The 14,903-nt window shown below is 50.9% G+C and overlaps 1 protein-coding gene across 1 annotated transcript; it reads left to right on the plus strand.

Moving 5' to 3' along the window:
- The first annotated feature begins 10,017 nt into the window (after positions 1-10,017).
- CD40LG (CD40 ligand) lies at positions 10,018-14,238 on the plus strand. Its single transcript, NM_204733.2, has 6 exons — positions 10,018-10,239; positions 11,313-11,450; positions 12,264-12,309; positions 12,546-12,593; positions 12,784-12,846; positions 13,707-14,238. The coding sequence occupies exons 1-6, from the start codon at positions 10,084-10,086 to the stop codon at positions 14,072-14,074; spliced, it is 819 nt and encodes a 272-aa protein (NP_990064.2). The 5' UTR covers positions 10,018-10,083; the 3' UTR covers positions 14,075-14,238.
- Positions 14,239-14,903: the final 665 nt, after the last annotated feature.

The following is a 14,903-nucleotide window of genomic DNA, read 5'->3' on the forward strand; positions in this document are numbered from 1 at the left end:
TGGCTGGGGCCTGTTCCTTGTTTCAGTGTCACACACTATCAGAGGGCTGTGTCACCTCGTGGCAGCGCTGCTGTGCAGGCAGCTCAGCTGTGGTCAAATTGCCCCAATCATGGTTGTGGTTTCTGTGCTGAGGAGATGCACAGGTGATGGGGAGGCAGCAGCAGGGTCACAGTGTGGGGCCTTTTGTGGCCACTGTGCTTTTGGGGGCTTTTGTGTAGCCACTATGGAGCAAAGCTGGCTGAGATGGGGTGGTCCCTAAAGCATGGCACACAGGGAGTCCTATGTCCCCTCCCATGGTGACCAGCATGCTCCGTAGCATGGATTAGCAGCAGTGCTCTACCCGAGTGTTTGGGCTGTACCCATGTGTTAGTCTGCACCATTCCATGGATATCCCAGGTCCCACAGCATGGGGGAAGTGGTACAGACCCATCCAGGCTGGATCTGCCTGCAGAAGTGCCCCAGCTCACGCTCACATCAGCACCAAAAGGGTGAGAGCATCCTGTGCTCCCGCATCCCCAGCGTGGGCTGCCTCAGCATGGGCTGTGCAGCTCTGGGTGTGAGCCTCAGCAGTGTGAGCTGTTTTCTCCATCTCCTTGTCCAGCTGGGAGATGCTGAGTGATGGGCACGGCAAGATCAACAGGATCAAGCCGTATTTCATACATTACCTATGGGCAGACTGTCTTTCTACCTGAGGTAGGGATAATGTAACACCTCTCTGTGATTTGTTGATGCTGGCTCAGCTCAGTGCTTTAAGAAAAGCATCAAAATACACTTTCCCCCGCCCCAGGTGTTAGCAGTAGGTGCTGATCATGAGTGTGCTAAGGACAGCTGGGCATGACTTTGCTCATGAACCACAAAGGTCCTCACTTGCACCACGACATCAGGGAACATGGGGAGCAATTTGTGCTGGGCAGGAGGGGCGGGAGTTGTTCCCACATTGTTCCACACAGTCTCCAAGTGCCACTCATTGCTCTCCTTATTTGCTGACAGAGCCTGAAACGATTCCCTAATGCATTTTCTGGGTGATCTGTTGCTCAGGCACAGATGCAACTGGAGGTGCCCAGTCCATAGGTGAGCAGTTGCTGTGTGCATGACGGCAGGATGCTTCGCTGGCTTTGCAGGGCGCAAAGAGCACCCCTGAGGTGCAGGCATCTGATGTTGGGGATGGCCTTTCTGCAGGGTGGGAATCCAAGGATCTTCCAGCCTGGTTCCACCTTTCATTCTTATGAAGACAGCTACAAATCTCATTACCTCCAGTGGTGCGTTGCCAACTTCAGCCGTGCCAGCGCTGCCCTTCCCTCTGACTTTGTTTGCGTCAATAGAGCAGAATTGTTGCGCATCTCTGCCGGCACAACCAAAGGGAAAATTGGTGCATCTCGTCAGTCTGGCTCAACTCGAGAGTTTCAGGGATTGTGTTCTGGATCTTTTTTAGCAATCTTGAAAAGAGGGAGAGAAATCTGTAATTAAATCAATACATATGTAAACGAGCATCTGCCACAGAACCGGTTTAACTTCTTTGTGTTCAACATGTATTTCTGTCGGTGCGTTATTTGTGACATATTCTTTGTATATAAGCATGTTATTAAATTGGAATTTGGCATGATTTAAGCAATTAAATGAGTCAAACTGTACAGTTTCCCTTGTCCATGCATGTGAACAACTTTTTTAAGCTGTTTTGTTGGCTCTTGATGTGCATTCTCAAGACTGCTCTCAATTGACAGCTACTTTCATGGTTATTTAGCAGTAGGTTTGGGTAAATCGTGCAGCTGATAAGCTGTCAGCACTCAGGTTTTCACTGGGGTTGATGTGAATCTAAAAGCCCTTCTCTCAGGGCTGTGATTGAGTTTGGTCCATTGCTGTGTGTCCCCAGGAGCCCTTCCTCTGAAACCTCGGCCAATGCAACGGTGTCATTGACTCCACTCTGTGTCTTTGGTGGCTCTAACACAAGTGGCTCTGTTTCAATCATCTGGCACACAGTAAAACTCCCGGGAGCAGACAGGCATTACGGCATGAAAGAGGATGTTGTTCTTTCCCATGTAGGAAATGAGCCTGGTCTCGTATTTCCTGAGTGCTCAACGCTGCCATTTACTTCAGGGATCAACGTGATTCATTATTCCTTGTTTTTCTAAAGGGTCCGATTCAGAGCTCGGATCCACAGTCAGCACAGCAGGGGTCACTGCCAGCTGCCTGAGCACGTGGTATTGCTGCATGGTGGTGGCTCAGCAGCGCTCTGCACACCTGAGGACGAGCAGTGTGCTGGCACAGGTGCGCTCTGCCTGGCCACTGGGATGTGGGTGGTGCTCCGTGCTGCTGATGGCTGAAATGGATGTGGAAAACCCATGGACAAGAAATGACTTGAGGCAAGGAATGCAAATCCTGTCCTTTTGCCTGATAACCAAACAAGATATTTGGAAAAGCATACTGCAAAGCCCAGTGGAAGAGAGAGAATGCAAAGCTCGTGCACGCTGCAAGTGCCTACAGGTGCTGTAGTTCTTAAAAGAAAGCAATAACAGCGCAGCTTGGTGTTCACTGAGGCAGCGTGCTGGGCTGATGTATGCAACATTCATTAATTTTGTATGTTAATATCCCCAGAACAGCTATGTAACTTCAAGAGCATTTCATTTCTCGTGCAGAACTCTGGCCTCTTTCCTACCTGAGGCACCATTTTATGAATGAACCACTGGTGCCTTTCCGCCCACCAGAAGCCGCAACATCACCAAGCATTGTAGTAGTGCCTTAGAGAAGACTCTGCCAGGACGGGTGGGCATGGCCTTGCCTGGGCCAAGGGCTTGCAAGCTGTGCATCCTTCTGAGGCCTTATACACAGCCAGAGAGAGCTTTCTCTGGATTTTTTGGAAATCTGCTCAGAGGAAGGAAGAATTGGCTTCAAACCTTGGTGGTCTTATCTGCCTTCTGACTTGGAAGGTGTCACTGCACCATGACCAGACCCAGCATGGCTGGTGTGTGTGCCCATAAGGGCTTTGCCTCACAGGTAGAGGTCTCCAGCTCCCATGGCCAGGGCTGCTCACACGCCACTGCATCCAGGTGCGTTTGCACACCCTGTTTCTCAGGGGATCCTGGAGCTTGCTCCTTACCTCAACTTCATTTCTATGAGGTTTTTAATAGAAGTTACGTTAGCAGGACTGTAGAGGAGAGAATATCATGTACGCATCGCGTGGTCTCTATGGCTACCCACATTCAAGTCTGCCAGAGCCATATGCTGTACTGCAACTGGTACTGTACCCAGAGTACCCCGCCTGGAATTGGGTGGGACAGTGTTTGGCAGTTCCCAGCAGAGGGGAGAAGAGCTTCCCATTGCCTGATGTTAATTCAGACGTGGCCTTTCCCCTTTGCTCTTTGCAGGCACCCAGGACCTTCCTCCCAGAGATGCCCATCTGTCCATGCCATGCGGCAAGAGAACCTTGCTTCATGTCTTCTCCCTTTGAGCTGAGCTCCACGAGGGAGGTGATGTATGAGTTGGTAGGTTTGTACCGGAAGAAATTTGAGCACTTGCAGGATTATTTGAAGACCAAGATTCTTTCTTAGAACCCTGAATAATGTGCTCCTGCCCTCTAGGATGTGCTCAGTGGTTTTTCTGGCTAGAACAGGCCAAGGAGTCACTTCCACCACTGAATTCTTCTGAGGCTGTTTGCAAAAGCAGCAGCGAGTGCTCGGAAAGCAAGCCTGGTAAATATTAGAAGAAGGTTGTGTAATTGCCTGGCTTTGTGGTTCGTTTTAGCTTTCCATGGGTGGGCACTGTGGTGTGAACCTACTTTCGGTTCCATTGATGTGCTTGCCTTGCAAAACTAACAAAAAACCCCAAGCAGCCCCTTTCTGAAAATCCTGACGACCACCCCAGAGGCCGCGTGCACTGCTGTTATTTCATGCACTGACAGAGGGAGTGAGGGTTGAGCATCGGTGAGAGCACAAAGCGCTGCTCATGTGCAGGGACATGGCTCTACCCATCGGACACCCAAAGCGGAGGGGATGCTCCAGGCTGTGCTGTGGGCTGAGCATCTGCTGAGCTCAGTACTCATTTTCAAGTGTGAAACAGCCTTTGTGGAAAGGATGTGCAGCTCAGCGGGGTGCTCAGCATCCTGCCTCTCTCCAGCAGGTGATGAAATGATCCAAAATATCCTCCTGGTGACAAATGTGCCGGGCTCTAATGGAGATGTTGTGCCAGTAGGCAGGAGAGCTGGAGCTGCCAAGAAGCCTGTGGTCATTGACGCTTATGTTGGAAAGGAAATATGTCCCTTAGGAAAATACTCCATTTGTGGAACAGCCTTTCTGTGCAGCTACCGTGACAACAGCTTTGTCACTGTGTTCCCTGCTCACTGAGCACATTCACAGAGGGCATCAGGGACCCCCCACCCTGCAGCAGTAGCAGCATCCCACTGCTGCATCACCATGGCAATATCCCCATCTGGTACTTACCCAACAGACTGTGCTTGGCCACCAAGGTACACATTTGGCATTTGTTGCTGTGCTGGCACCATTTTCTTCCACAGAAACACCCTGAGGTGACATCCTTGTCTTCGTGTCTCCCTCTGATCCTTTCTGCAGCAGCAGCCAAGGAGGGATGGATGGGGCAGGGAGGAGTCAGCAGATGGCAGAGTTGTTTTAGCATCCGCTCTCTGCCATGTCGTGCAGCTCACAGGGATTTTATGCAGGATTTCTTAGCAAGATCATATCCCAGGACTCAAAGCACTGCAGTGTGGTCTGGGATCAAACTGTGCCCAGGCTGAGCGTGGCAGCTCTCAGTGGGAACACACTGCCCACGAGCCCGACTCGAAGCCTCACTGCTGCCCCTGTGGGTTACCATCACAGCACCTATTGCATGCCGTTCACAGCGATGCCGCTCTGTCTTTGTGTTCCTTTGTGAAAGATTCTGGATTGGTTTAGTAGGCTCAAACCATGTGTGTGTCTTGTTTGGATGTTCAGCCTTAGTGTTTATTCGAGTGCATAGCAGTGTGTGGGTTTACTCTCAGGTGCTGCCTTCTCTGTGGTTTGGTCCCGATCTGGGGCTTTTCTGCCCCTCTCAAGCAGGCTCACCCTCACTCACTCACCCTCATAGCCCTTTGCCTGTCACTTCCATGAGTGCGAGCCTCTTGGGTGCTGTGGGGATTCCAGTGACCCAGGGGATCATGCTGGGACTGACCTCGTGCTTTTCTTTGCAAGCATGGCCATATCTCATACGACAAACGTGCTGTGCATCCTTTGCTCCTCCAGCAAATACCACTTCTCCCACTACCCAGCATTTTTAGGGTGGGTAACCTAAAAAAAACCCTTGGCCACCCCATAGTATCTAATTCTAATTTAATGCAAGCAGAAACATTAATAACAAGACTTCACAAACTCTTTGGTCCCTGCCATCACTGCTTGTAGCGTGGCCGATCTCACCCCAGGTGATAAGACAGAAGCACAGCGCAGTGCACCTTTGATTTCCAGCTTCTGAACTGGTGCAAACCATGCAGCCACATCCCTCCTCTGCCCTCAGCCTTTTGTTTTGCTCGCCAGCCCCACGCGGATGCAGGTATTGTTTCGGTCCCAGTCTGGGGAACCAGGGGCGATGCACAGGCAATGCCGGGCCCCCCCCACCCACACCACAGCACTTTGCTGTAGGAGGTGGCTGCTGGGTGCAAAACCTCCCGTGGGCTTTGCTCATCCCCATCACGTTTCGTTTTGGCTTTGATGGTCCCAGACCTGTGCACCCTGCCCTGGGGTGTGCGGGGTGCTCCTGCCCTCCTTCTGCGGTGACTCATGGCTGTTTGGCAGCACCGGGCTGCAGCTCGCCCTGTGCCAGCCTCTATTTTTAGGAAGCTGGGAGAGGGAGGTGCAGCCGTCACAGCAAGAAGTTTCTAGTGCCTTTTGTGGTTTCACGGCTGCACTGAGGCTTCGCATCAGCACTTTAGAGGCATGTTCTCTTAGTGGCTCTGTGTGGCTGAGCATCACCACCCAGATGTAGTGCGTGCTACCCAGATGTGCTGCCTAGACATGCAGCCCAGGTGAGGTGAGAGCCACGTGCCCTTCAGGGCCCTCTGTCCCTCAATGGGGCTGGTTCCTCTGCTTTTCCTGGCCCCTCACCTACCCCAATCCCCTTGGGATCACCAGCTTGGAGTGCACCCATGGGTGCAGCAGGGATGGATGGTGGGAAGGGGCTCAGGAGATGGCATCCCCTGGAACTGGTTATCTCAGAGGGACAGCAGCACCCAGTGCTGTCCCCTGCAGCTTTTCCCCTTGGCTCTTGGCTGCTCAGCAGGGTGGCAGAGGAGGGAGATATGTTCCCTCACATGTCTGGGCACTGTCCCCCATCCTTGCAGTGACGTGTGGCAGCTCACGTTATGCCTGCTGGAGCCTGGAGTGTTTGCTGACCCCCACAGGTGTCCCTCTATGGCGGTGGGAGACCATGAGCAATCAGGCTGAAGCCTCCCATTGGCACAGTGATGGCTACAATGGCCACATCCTGCCCTCCTCTTCCACAGGAGATGTGACCATCCCAAGCCAGACCTTTCCTACTACCCGTGAGGCTGCTCTGCTCTCCAGAGCTTTCTCTAAGTCATACAAAGTTTTAAAAAAAATGAACGGAAACTGTAATGTAACCTTTCCTTCTCCGGATGCTGGTGATATTTTCTGTGATGTTCTGGCTCTGTCTGTCTCCTTTCTCTCCTGTGACGGGCGTAATCCTGAAGACATGAGATCTTGGGAGGCACGAGGAGAGAAAACCTAAAGAAACGATAAAACAAATGATGGAAAAGCTCGAATTTCTGGTCATGGTCAGAAGGACTAAATCAGGTTTTTCTCATAGGTTTCCTTCCGCATCCCTCCTACAGCATTGCAGGCAAACTCCTTTTGTGACTCAGAATAAAATCCTCTTTCTGAGTCTATTGCTCTTAGTGGTGCACAGCACCTGGCTTTTGTCAAGGGTAACGAGCTGGTGAGGTGAGCAACATGTTTTAAAGAGCTCGTTACATGAAACCGCAGCAAGCACCCAAAAAATTCACTCTCTTATCATCAGCTTTCACCTTGCTGTGTTCAGAACTGCTCCCGGCCTTTGGCAGATCACCAGGGCTTGCAACCGGATATTTTCTCAGTAAACAAAACCGAGTGCAGTGGAGACAATTTGCTGATCAGCGGAAATACTGCAAGTAGGTCAATAGGAATGCAAGCGATGGATCACATTTTCCCATCGTCTCACTCGGGTTGGAGGAACTGCACCCGTTTGAGTGCGCGAGCAGATGGGTATGGTAATGTTCGGAGGGTTGGGGGTGAAAGAAAACCCTGTTGGTTTCCCAACGGTGGGATTGTCCCCAGGTGCAGGTGAGCTTCATCTTCTCTGGGGGAATCCCAGATAGGTAGGCACTGGGTCCTCCATCATCCCTCTGGACCATACCCTTCTGCTAACACCCCCATGTTCCTACAGCAGGAAGTGGCTAGCGATGTGCAGCAATGAGACAGCCTGGCTCTGGCAGGAGCTAACATGGATTTTGAGGATTTTGAGCCCCTCACTCCACCCATGTGACGCAGAACCACCACAGGACCTGCTAATGGGGCCAGAGGAGATGGTTGGGGCTGGGTTGCCAACACAGCAAAATGTTTTCCTGAAGAAGATCGACCAACCTGCCCTCCTAACAAGGCACGCTGACAAATCTCTGCTGGGATCCCCGCTGTCATATTTTCCACACCGTCTTTTTCGTCAGGGCACTGGTGACTATTGAGGCTGTGTTTCCTGGTTTTCAGAGCAGACCAGAGAGTGTCCCATCAACATTTTGCGTTGGAGACCCCAAAGCAAAGCCTTTCCCCATCCTCACACACAGGTCACACACATCCTCACCTTTCCCTCATCCACACACAGGTGTGTGCTATGGGGCTGGGCTTTCTGGCATTCCCTGCAGCTGTCTCTCATTTTGGTGAAATGGTGGCAGGTGGCTATCCAGAAACATCTCTGATAAGGTTTCATCTGCTGGGGATGGCCAGGGCTTAGGGATAGCTGTGCAAAACCTTATTTGCTGTTCTCTGCATCACTTGCTGCTGTGGTTTCACACTTTATTGACTGCCTCTGGGTCCCGATACTGGGGATTCGGGGAAAGTATTAAGTAATGACTTCTCATGTCATTTTGTTTCTCATATGAAGACTTCCTCCAAGCATGAGTATTAAATTCAGAGGAAAGTCTGAAGAGTTTTGGAAAATGTCGGTGGTTGCCGTCTGGACAAGGCATGGGGTGAGGACTTTAAAGAGAGTGCACTGATGGTTGTTGTGGTCCCCGGTGTCATGGGGTTTCCCTGGGGGCAGCTTCTTGATGGCGCAGGTGGCAGACCCTCCATGGCAGGGACAGTTCTGGGTGCTCAGTGTCAGCTAAGAGCCCTGCCAGGGACCAGGGCTGGTATTTCCACAGGTAATACTGATTTTAACGTGAGAGGGAAGGAAAGCACTGCTTGGCAGTGCCCTCAAACTGCATGGGGGTTGCAGCCCCATCCCAAATGGGCTGTCCAGGAAAGTGAGGGAGTTATCATCCCTGGAGGTGTTCAAGAAACATGGAGATGTGGCACTGAGTGACATGGTTAAGTGAGCCTGGTGGGGATGGGTTGATGGTTGTATTTGATGACCTTAGAGGTCTTTTCCAACCTTAATGATTCCATGATTTTATGATTCTATAATTCAGTGCTCCCCTCCATGCAAGAAGGTGGCAGAGTCAGCATGGCAAGGAGGCACAGGACTCTGGAGATCTATCAGCCACTGAACTGCTGCCAGCAAAGACCCTGGCACTGTCACGCATTTGTGATTTGGGTTATATTTGGGTTATTTGGCTATATTTAGCATCACAATGACTTGCCAAGGTCAAATACTGACTGGGTTGCAGAGATGTTTGTGCTTTGCTACCAGCTCTTGCATTTGTAGCTAAGAGCACCCTAACCACACAGGACAGGATGCGAGAGAGTGGGTAGATAGCAAAAGCGAGCGCTGGAGCCCATCCTGCTGTGCTGTGCAGCCCCATGGCGCTGGGAGCCCTCCTCTGCTGTCACTGTGGGTGAGCAGCCCTGCTTAGCACCACCCTGCTTAGCACCACACTGCTTCTGGCAGGATCCAGCCCTTTATTCGCTGCGTGCACATCTGATAAGAGCATTGCCTTCAGCCTGTTACTTTCAAAACAACTTTGCATGATGGTTTGATCACCCCAGCCCCCCGTGCAGGCAGCCCAACTTCATCGTCTTTGCTCTAGCATGGAGAAAAGCCAGTCTGTGGCGGACGTCTGTGGTTGGTAGCGGTGCCCAGAGTACCCAGCAGCTCTTTATGTGCCCAGATTTGAGTTAGTGGGTGCATAGACTGAGGATGCTTGTGCCTGTGGTTGCTGGGTGAGCACTTCACCATGACAGTAGAAAAGCTGCTCAAAACGTCTTTCCAAACTGACAGCCAAGCACCAAGACTCAAAGTCCCACTTTCGAGGAGCATGAAGCCATGCCCACGCTGTGGTCCCAGTGCCCACAAGGACGTCCCTTTCTCCCAGAGCATCCATCCTAATCCTACCTGGGGAGACTTCACCTCTGGGGGGCACAAGGGAAGGACAGGAACCAGCACAACCCTTCTGCCTCCCCCAAGTATTGCAAAATTGTCCCTCTCCCAAAGGAAACAGTAGAAAGCCTTTCTTCCCATTTTGAGAAACGAATGAGTTCCAAAGAGCTTCCCAATGCCTGGCAGCCCCCACCGCAACTCAGCAATACTGCCCACTGACTCATGGTCTACATTGCTCTGAAGATGACTAGTCACGAAGCATTCATCCACAATAGGAAAAAAACAACACCGGGAGTGTTTCGGAGGCAGATATGAAAATTCAGAATAAGAATTGCTACCTGCTTCTGGTAGAACGGTAGGAAAAAGTATGGAAGTGCACCAGAGAAGAAAGTCTAAGCAACCTCTTTTTTTGTTGTGGGAGATGGTGGTGAACAAACCTACCCACTACGAAGGTTTTTTTCCAGGAAGTGTAGGTTGCTGCAACCTGTATCCCTTGAGCAGCGGCTGCTCACACAACAGTTCTCATGCTACTTGCAAGCAGCTCATTTGCAGGAGCACCAGCACCGTGCCCGGAGGATGAATGAAGCCTACAGCCCTGCATCACCTCGACCCATGGGCAGCACCTCTCCCAGCACCATGAAAATGTTTATGTGCTTCCTCTCTGTATTCATGGTGGTACAGACGATTGGGACCGTACTCTTCTGTTTATATCTTCACATGAAGATGGATAAGGTAAGTGTTGGATATGATAAAATTGCCTCTGCTGGACTGCTAACACCATTTGCCTTCAGCATGGAGAGAGCTGGTCACCCAAAGGAGGAACATGGGGCAACATGCTGCTGACCACTGGATTTATGCAGGAATGGGGTTTATACACCCGTGTTCTTGTTTCTGCTCTAACTTGCCACTAAGAGGAGATGTACACAGATGAAGAGAGCTGTCCCCTTCATTAACAAAGTGAGAATGGATCGGTAAAGAGGAGCTGCTAACAGCAAACCTGGCAGAAGTGGCCGGTCTGGGTGAACCAGGGTGCTGTGTTAGCCTTCGGGTTCCTGGTGGTTGTGCTGGTGTCACAGCAGCACTGGGACACTCATCGGGGGGATAAAAGGGAGTCCAGAGATGAAGTTGCTCAAGGTCAGGCTGCACGGGGCTCTGAGCACCTGATGGAGCTGTAGATGTCCCTGTTTATCACAGGGGATATGCACTAGATGACCTTCAAAGATCCCTTCCAGTTCAAACAGTTCTGTGATTCTGGGTTTCTTTCTACTTTGGGATAATAAGCGGTGGGCCTTAATACTTGGCCCTTTTTGATGGAAGGTGTGTAGTATCCATAGTCCTGCCCCGCACGTGGGACTGCACTTAGCAAAAGCTGAAAAGCTGTATTTGAAGTTGCTGTGACTGCAGCAGCACTGCACAATGCTTAAAATCACCAATCTAAAACTTTCCCCCAAAGCAGAAAACATATGAACTACAGAAAAGGAATATATTTTAAACCCAGAGTGCAGATGCAAAGATAAGACTGGTATTAGCGGCTCTTAAATGTGTTGTCTTTATCTAAATTAAGATGCAAGTGGGTGACAGCCTGGGGCGTGGGCTTCCTGGCCAAGCAAAGTGGGACAGCTCTGTGTTGGGGCACCCACCAGTAGATTTTGCTGGTGGATGGTGGGAGCAATTGGTGCCCCTCTCCTCCCCATGCTGAGCGATGACCACTGACTTTCCCAAGCTGTGACTTGGAAATGATGCCTCCTATCTGCGTTCCCCACCAGCAACCTACTGACCCTCTCTCTTCTCTCCCCGACCGGCAGATGGAAGAGGTGTTGAGTTTAAATGAAGATTACATCTTTCTGAGAAAAGTGCAGAAATGTCAGACGGGAGAAGATCAGAAGTCGACATTATTGGACTGTGAAAAAGTTCTAAAAGGCTTCCAGGACCTCCAATGCAAGGTAGATCGCTGCTGGGTGGATACAACCCCTGCTGAAGGTGGAGGGAGGCTCCCAGGCACACACAAAGCACCACCCAAAGCCTTCTTGAAATCTTGGGGTTACAGAACAAGAGCTCTTTTTTATACCTTTTTTACACGATATTTTTACACTATTGATATCAATGAAAAATCTCATGCATTTTTTTCCCCAAAGCATGGCCAGAGCACGTCCAACCGCAGCGTGCCCAAGGTGGGATGGAATGGAGCTGCCATCCTGGCCTGAAAAACATTGGCGTTCTGCTGTCTTCCAGCTCACTCAGTTGCTGTGCGGGTGGGAAGGAGGATGTTAGGAGCACTTTCAAGCTCAGCCATTAATGACAGTGCATGACTTGGACCAGCTGGAGTGAGTCCAGCGAGGAGCAGGAGGAGGATGCAATGCAAATGCCTCCTCATAGCTTAGGGACATCACCTCTACCTATTGCAGAGGTTTCTCATGTTTGGGTGCAGAAGAACCACCTTGCAGAGCATTTTAATTGCACAGCATTATTAAAATTAAAGACCTAAGAACAAAAGCTCTGCAACCCCCCTGCTGCAAAGAGCAGGGCAGCCCACAGCTGTACACCATGCTGGGAAGGTGCTGGGGAATACGATGGCTTCTGGTACCTTTTGCTGGTAACAAACAGCACCAACTGAATTTTGTCCAGAGCATCCTTTACACACAGGCTTTAATGATGTTTGATTCATACATATTAAAACAGTGTATTATTAAAAAAAAAAAAAAAAAAAAAAGGTAAGGATACATATCTTCAAGTATATATTTTTGTTGTTGTTGCAGGATAGGACAGCCAGCGAGGAGTTGCCAAAATTTGAAATGCACAGAGGTGAGTGTCATGGTGCTGTGGGAGGGCAGCAGGGGACAGGGGGCAGGAGAGAGGGTTGGGTCCTTTGGTCCCCTTGGTGGGGTCTGTCAGGAGCAGCAGAGCAGCTCCATGGAGGGGACTGTGCATGGCATGGGGTTGGCAGAGACCTGGACACAGCTGTCTTGCCAAGATACTGCATTGCCCAGAGTTGATGAAAACAAACTCAAAATTAAATCCTTTGCTTTTTCTCCTTGTAGGTCATGAGCACCCCCACTTGAAGAGTAGGAATGAGACATCTGTGGCAGGTAAGCAGTGGGTACATCCAGTTCATGTCATTGCTGAGGCCAGACCCTGCCTCATTCAAAGGGAAGGGGGCTTTGCAGATTGCCTCTGGGCTGGATTTGCACCATGGAGAAGCCTCGGGGCTGGGAGGTGCCAGGTTGTGGGGGTAGAGCAGTGCTTGGCCCCAATAACACCAGTGTTTCCAAATTACAGAGGAGAAGAGGCAGCCGATCGCAACGCACCTGGCAGGGGTGAAGAGCAACACAACAGTGCGAGGTAAGGCAGCACTCGTGGCTTTGTCCCCAGCATGGCCCTAGCTAGGTGCCATCCTGCAAGGCTTACCAAGGCGAGTAAGAGTTTGCAAGGTCAACCTCTCCATCTCACAAGGACTCCTCAATCAGAGCACATTTGATTTAATTCTGGAGTAACTGCCGGTAATCGGCAACTGCTCTTTCCATCTCTGACGCAGCAATTCACCCAGAGCTCAGTCTACCTGTGGAAAGCTCTGTATTAGATAAGATCAAAGAATCAAGATGCTTGTTGCATTTTGAAACTCCCTGTTTGAGCACTTGTTGCAATTACAAAGCAGCCCCAATCTCAGTGGGCTGCCAGGAGCTCCACGATTCGGCAGTGGGGGGCAGAGGAGATGTCCCCATGGGAGTTCATGTCCACAAGCTGCTCCAAGGACACCACTTGTGCCCCAGAAGCGATGGCAGCAGCAGGTCTGCAGGGTGGGCAGGGCTTCTGGGGGTGGGAGCAGCACCAAGCCCAGGGGCATTCATGTTTGCACTTCCTTAGAGAGGTCTTACCTCCGCCCCAAGCACTGATCTTTAAGGTCACTTCCAACCTATGGCAGTCTATGATTCTACGATTTCCACATGGTTAGAGGAAGGAAGCAAAGTGCTCCTCCATTCACATCAGTGCAAAGGCTTGTGTCTCGACAACAACTGCATCCCAGCTTCAGGGATGGGAATCTGTGTCCCATGGTTTGGGTGTGGTGTCCTTGGGTGGACAGGAACCCCCTTTTGCCCCACTGGGGATGGAGGCTGTGATGCCAAATGCCCAAGGGGCTGTTCCCCCAAATCAGCCTCCCAGGCAAGATCTATCCCAACTCAATAGCCATATTTTCTCCCCAGTGCTGAAGTGGATGACGACGAGCTACGCCCCAACAAGCAGCTTGATATCCTACCATGAGGGGAAGCTGAAGGTGGAGAAAGCAGGGCTCTACTACATCTACTCACAAGTCAGCTTCTGCACCAAGGCGGCGGCTTCGGCGCCATTCACCCTCTATATTTATTTGTACCTCCCCATGGAAGAGGACCGGCTCCTGATGAAGGGACTTGACACGCACAGCACCTCCACGGCTCTCTGTGAGCTCCAGTCCATCCGGGAGGGCGGTGTCTTCGAGCTGCGGCAGGGCGACATGGTCTTTGTCAATGTGACGGACTCAACAGCAGTGAATGTCAACCCTGGCAACACCTACTTTGGCATGTTCAAGCTGTAGAGAGGAGGGGCCCAGCCCATCACTGTTGAGCCAAGGGGCTTTCCCTGTTTCCCGTATTTATGTTCCTCTGCCTGTTTGTTGTTCTTGTTTCTTATTTTGTATATTTTGTTATTTATTGATGAGGGCCAAGGGGCCCTGAGAACAGGAAAGGAAAAAAGTTTGAAGCTGTTGTTGTCTGCACTTTTCTTTTTTTCTTTCATTGGTAGGGTTGCGTGTCTGGTCCACCATGCCTTGCTCTGTTGGCCCCATTATGCCCCATTATTTAGCAAACAATACCAACGCTCTTTCCGTCCTAATACTGTAGGATGACTCAGGGCACTCCAGCCATTCTAGGTTCGTGCCTATCTCCTGTACCCATCTGCTTACAGAACATCAATGGAAAAAAACATTAAAAGGCTGAAGAACGTCTCCTCTAAAGGAATCAATCAGCCAGGCACTGTCCCTACGTGTTGGCTGTTGGTGATACATTATTGCCACCCTAACTGTATTATGCTGAGAACTCCTTTTTTCCACTCATAGCTGCCTACAGGACTCAGCCTTCTTGCTCAACACGGCCAAGTTTGCGCTGGTTGAAATTCACCCATCATCACAAACACTGTTGGTGGCTGGGGGCGGCTGCTGCTTTCAACCCAAAGCTCTGGTAGGGCACTGGTGCTGCTCTGCTTTTGGTGAACCAAATTTGCCCAAGAGAATGCTCTCATGCCAGATAGAGAACCCCTGTGGAAGGGGCATTGGCCACCATGGTCAGGTTTGGACATGCTGCATCTCTCTAGCTGTCCTCCATGGGAGCAGGACCAGGAAAGCACTGAGGTGGCAGGAGCACAAGGTG

The sequence above is a fragment of the Gallus gallus genome, chromosome 4, assembly GCF_016699485.2.
Source record: "Gallus gallus isolate bGalGal1 chromosome 4, bGalGal1.mat.broiler.GRCg7b, whole genome shotgun sequence".
Taxonomy (NCBI): domain Eukaryota; kingdom Metazoa; phylum Chordata; class Aves; order Galliformes; family Phasianidae; genus Gallus; species Gallus gallus.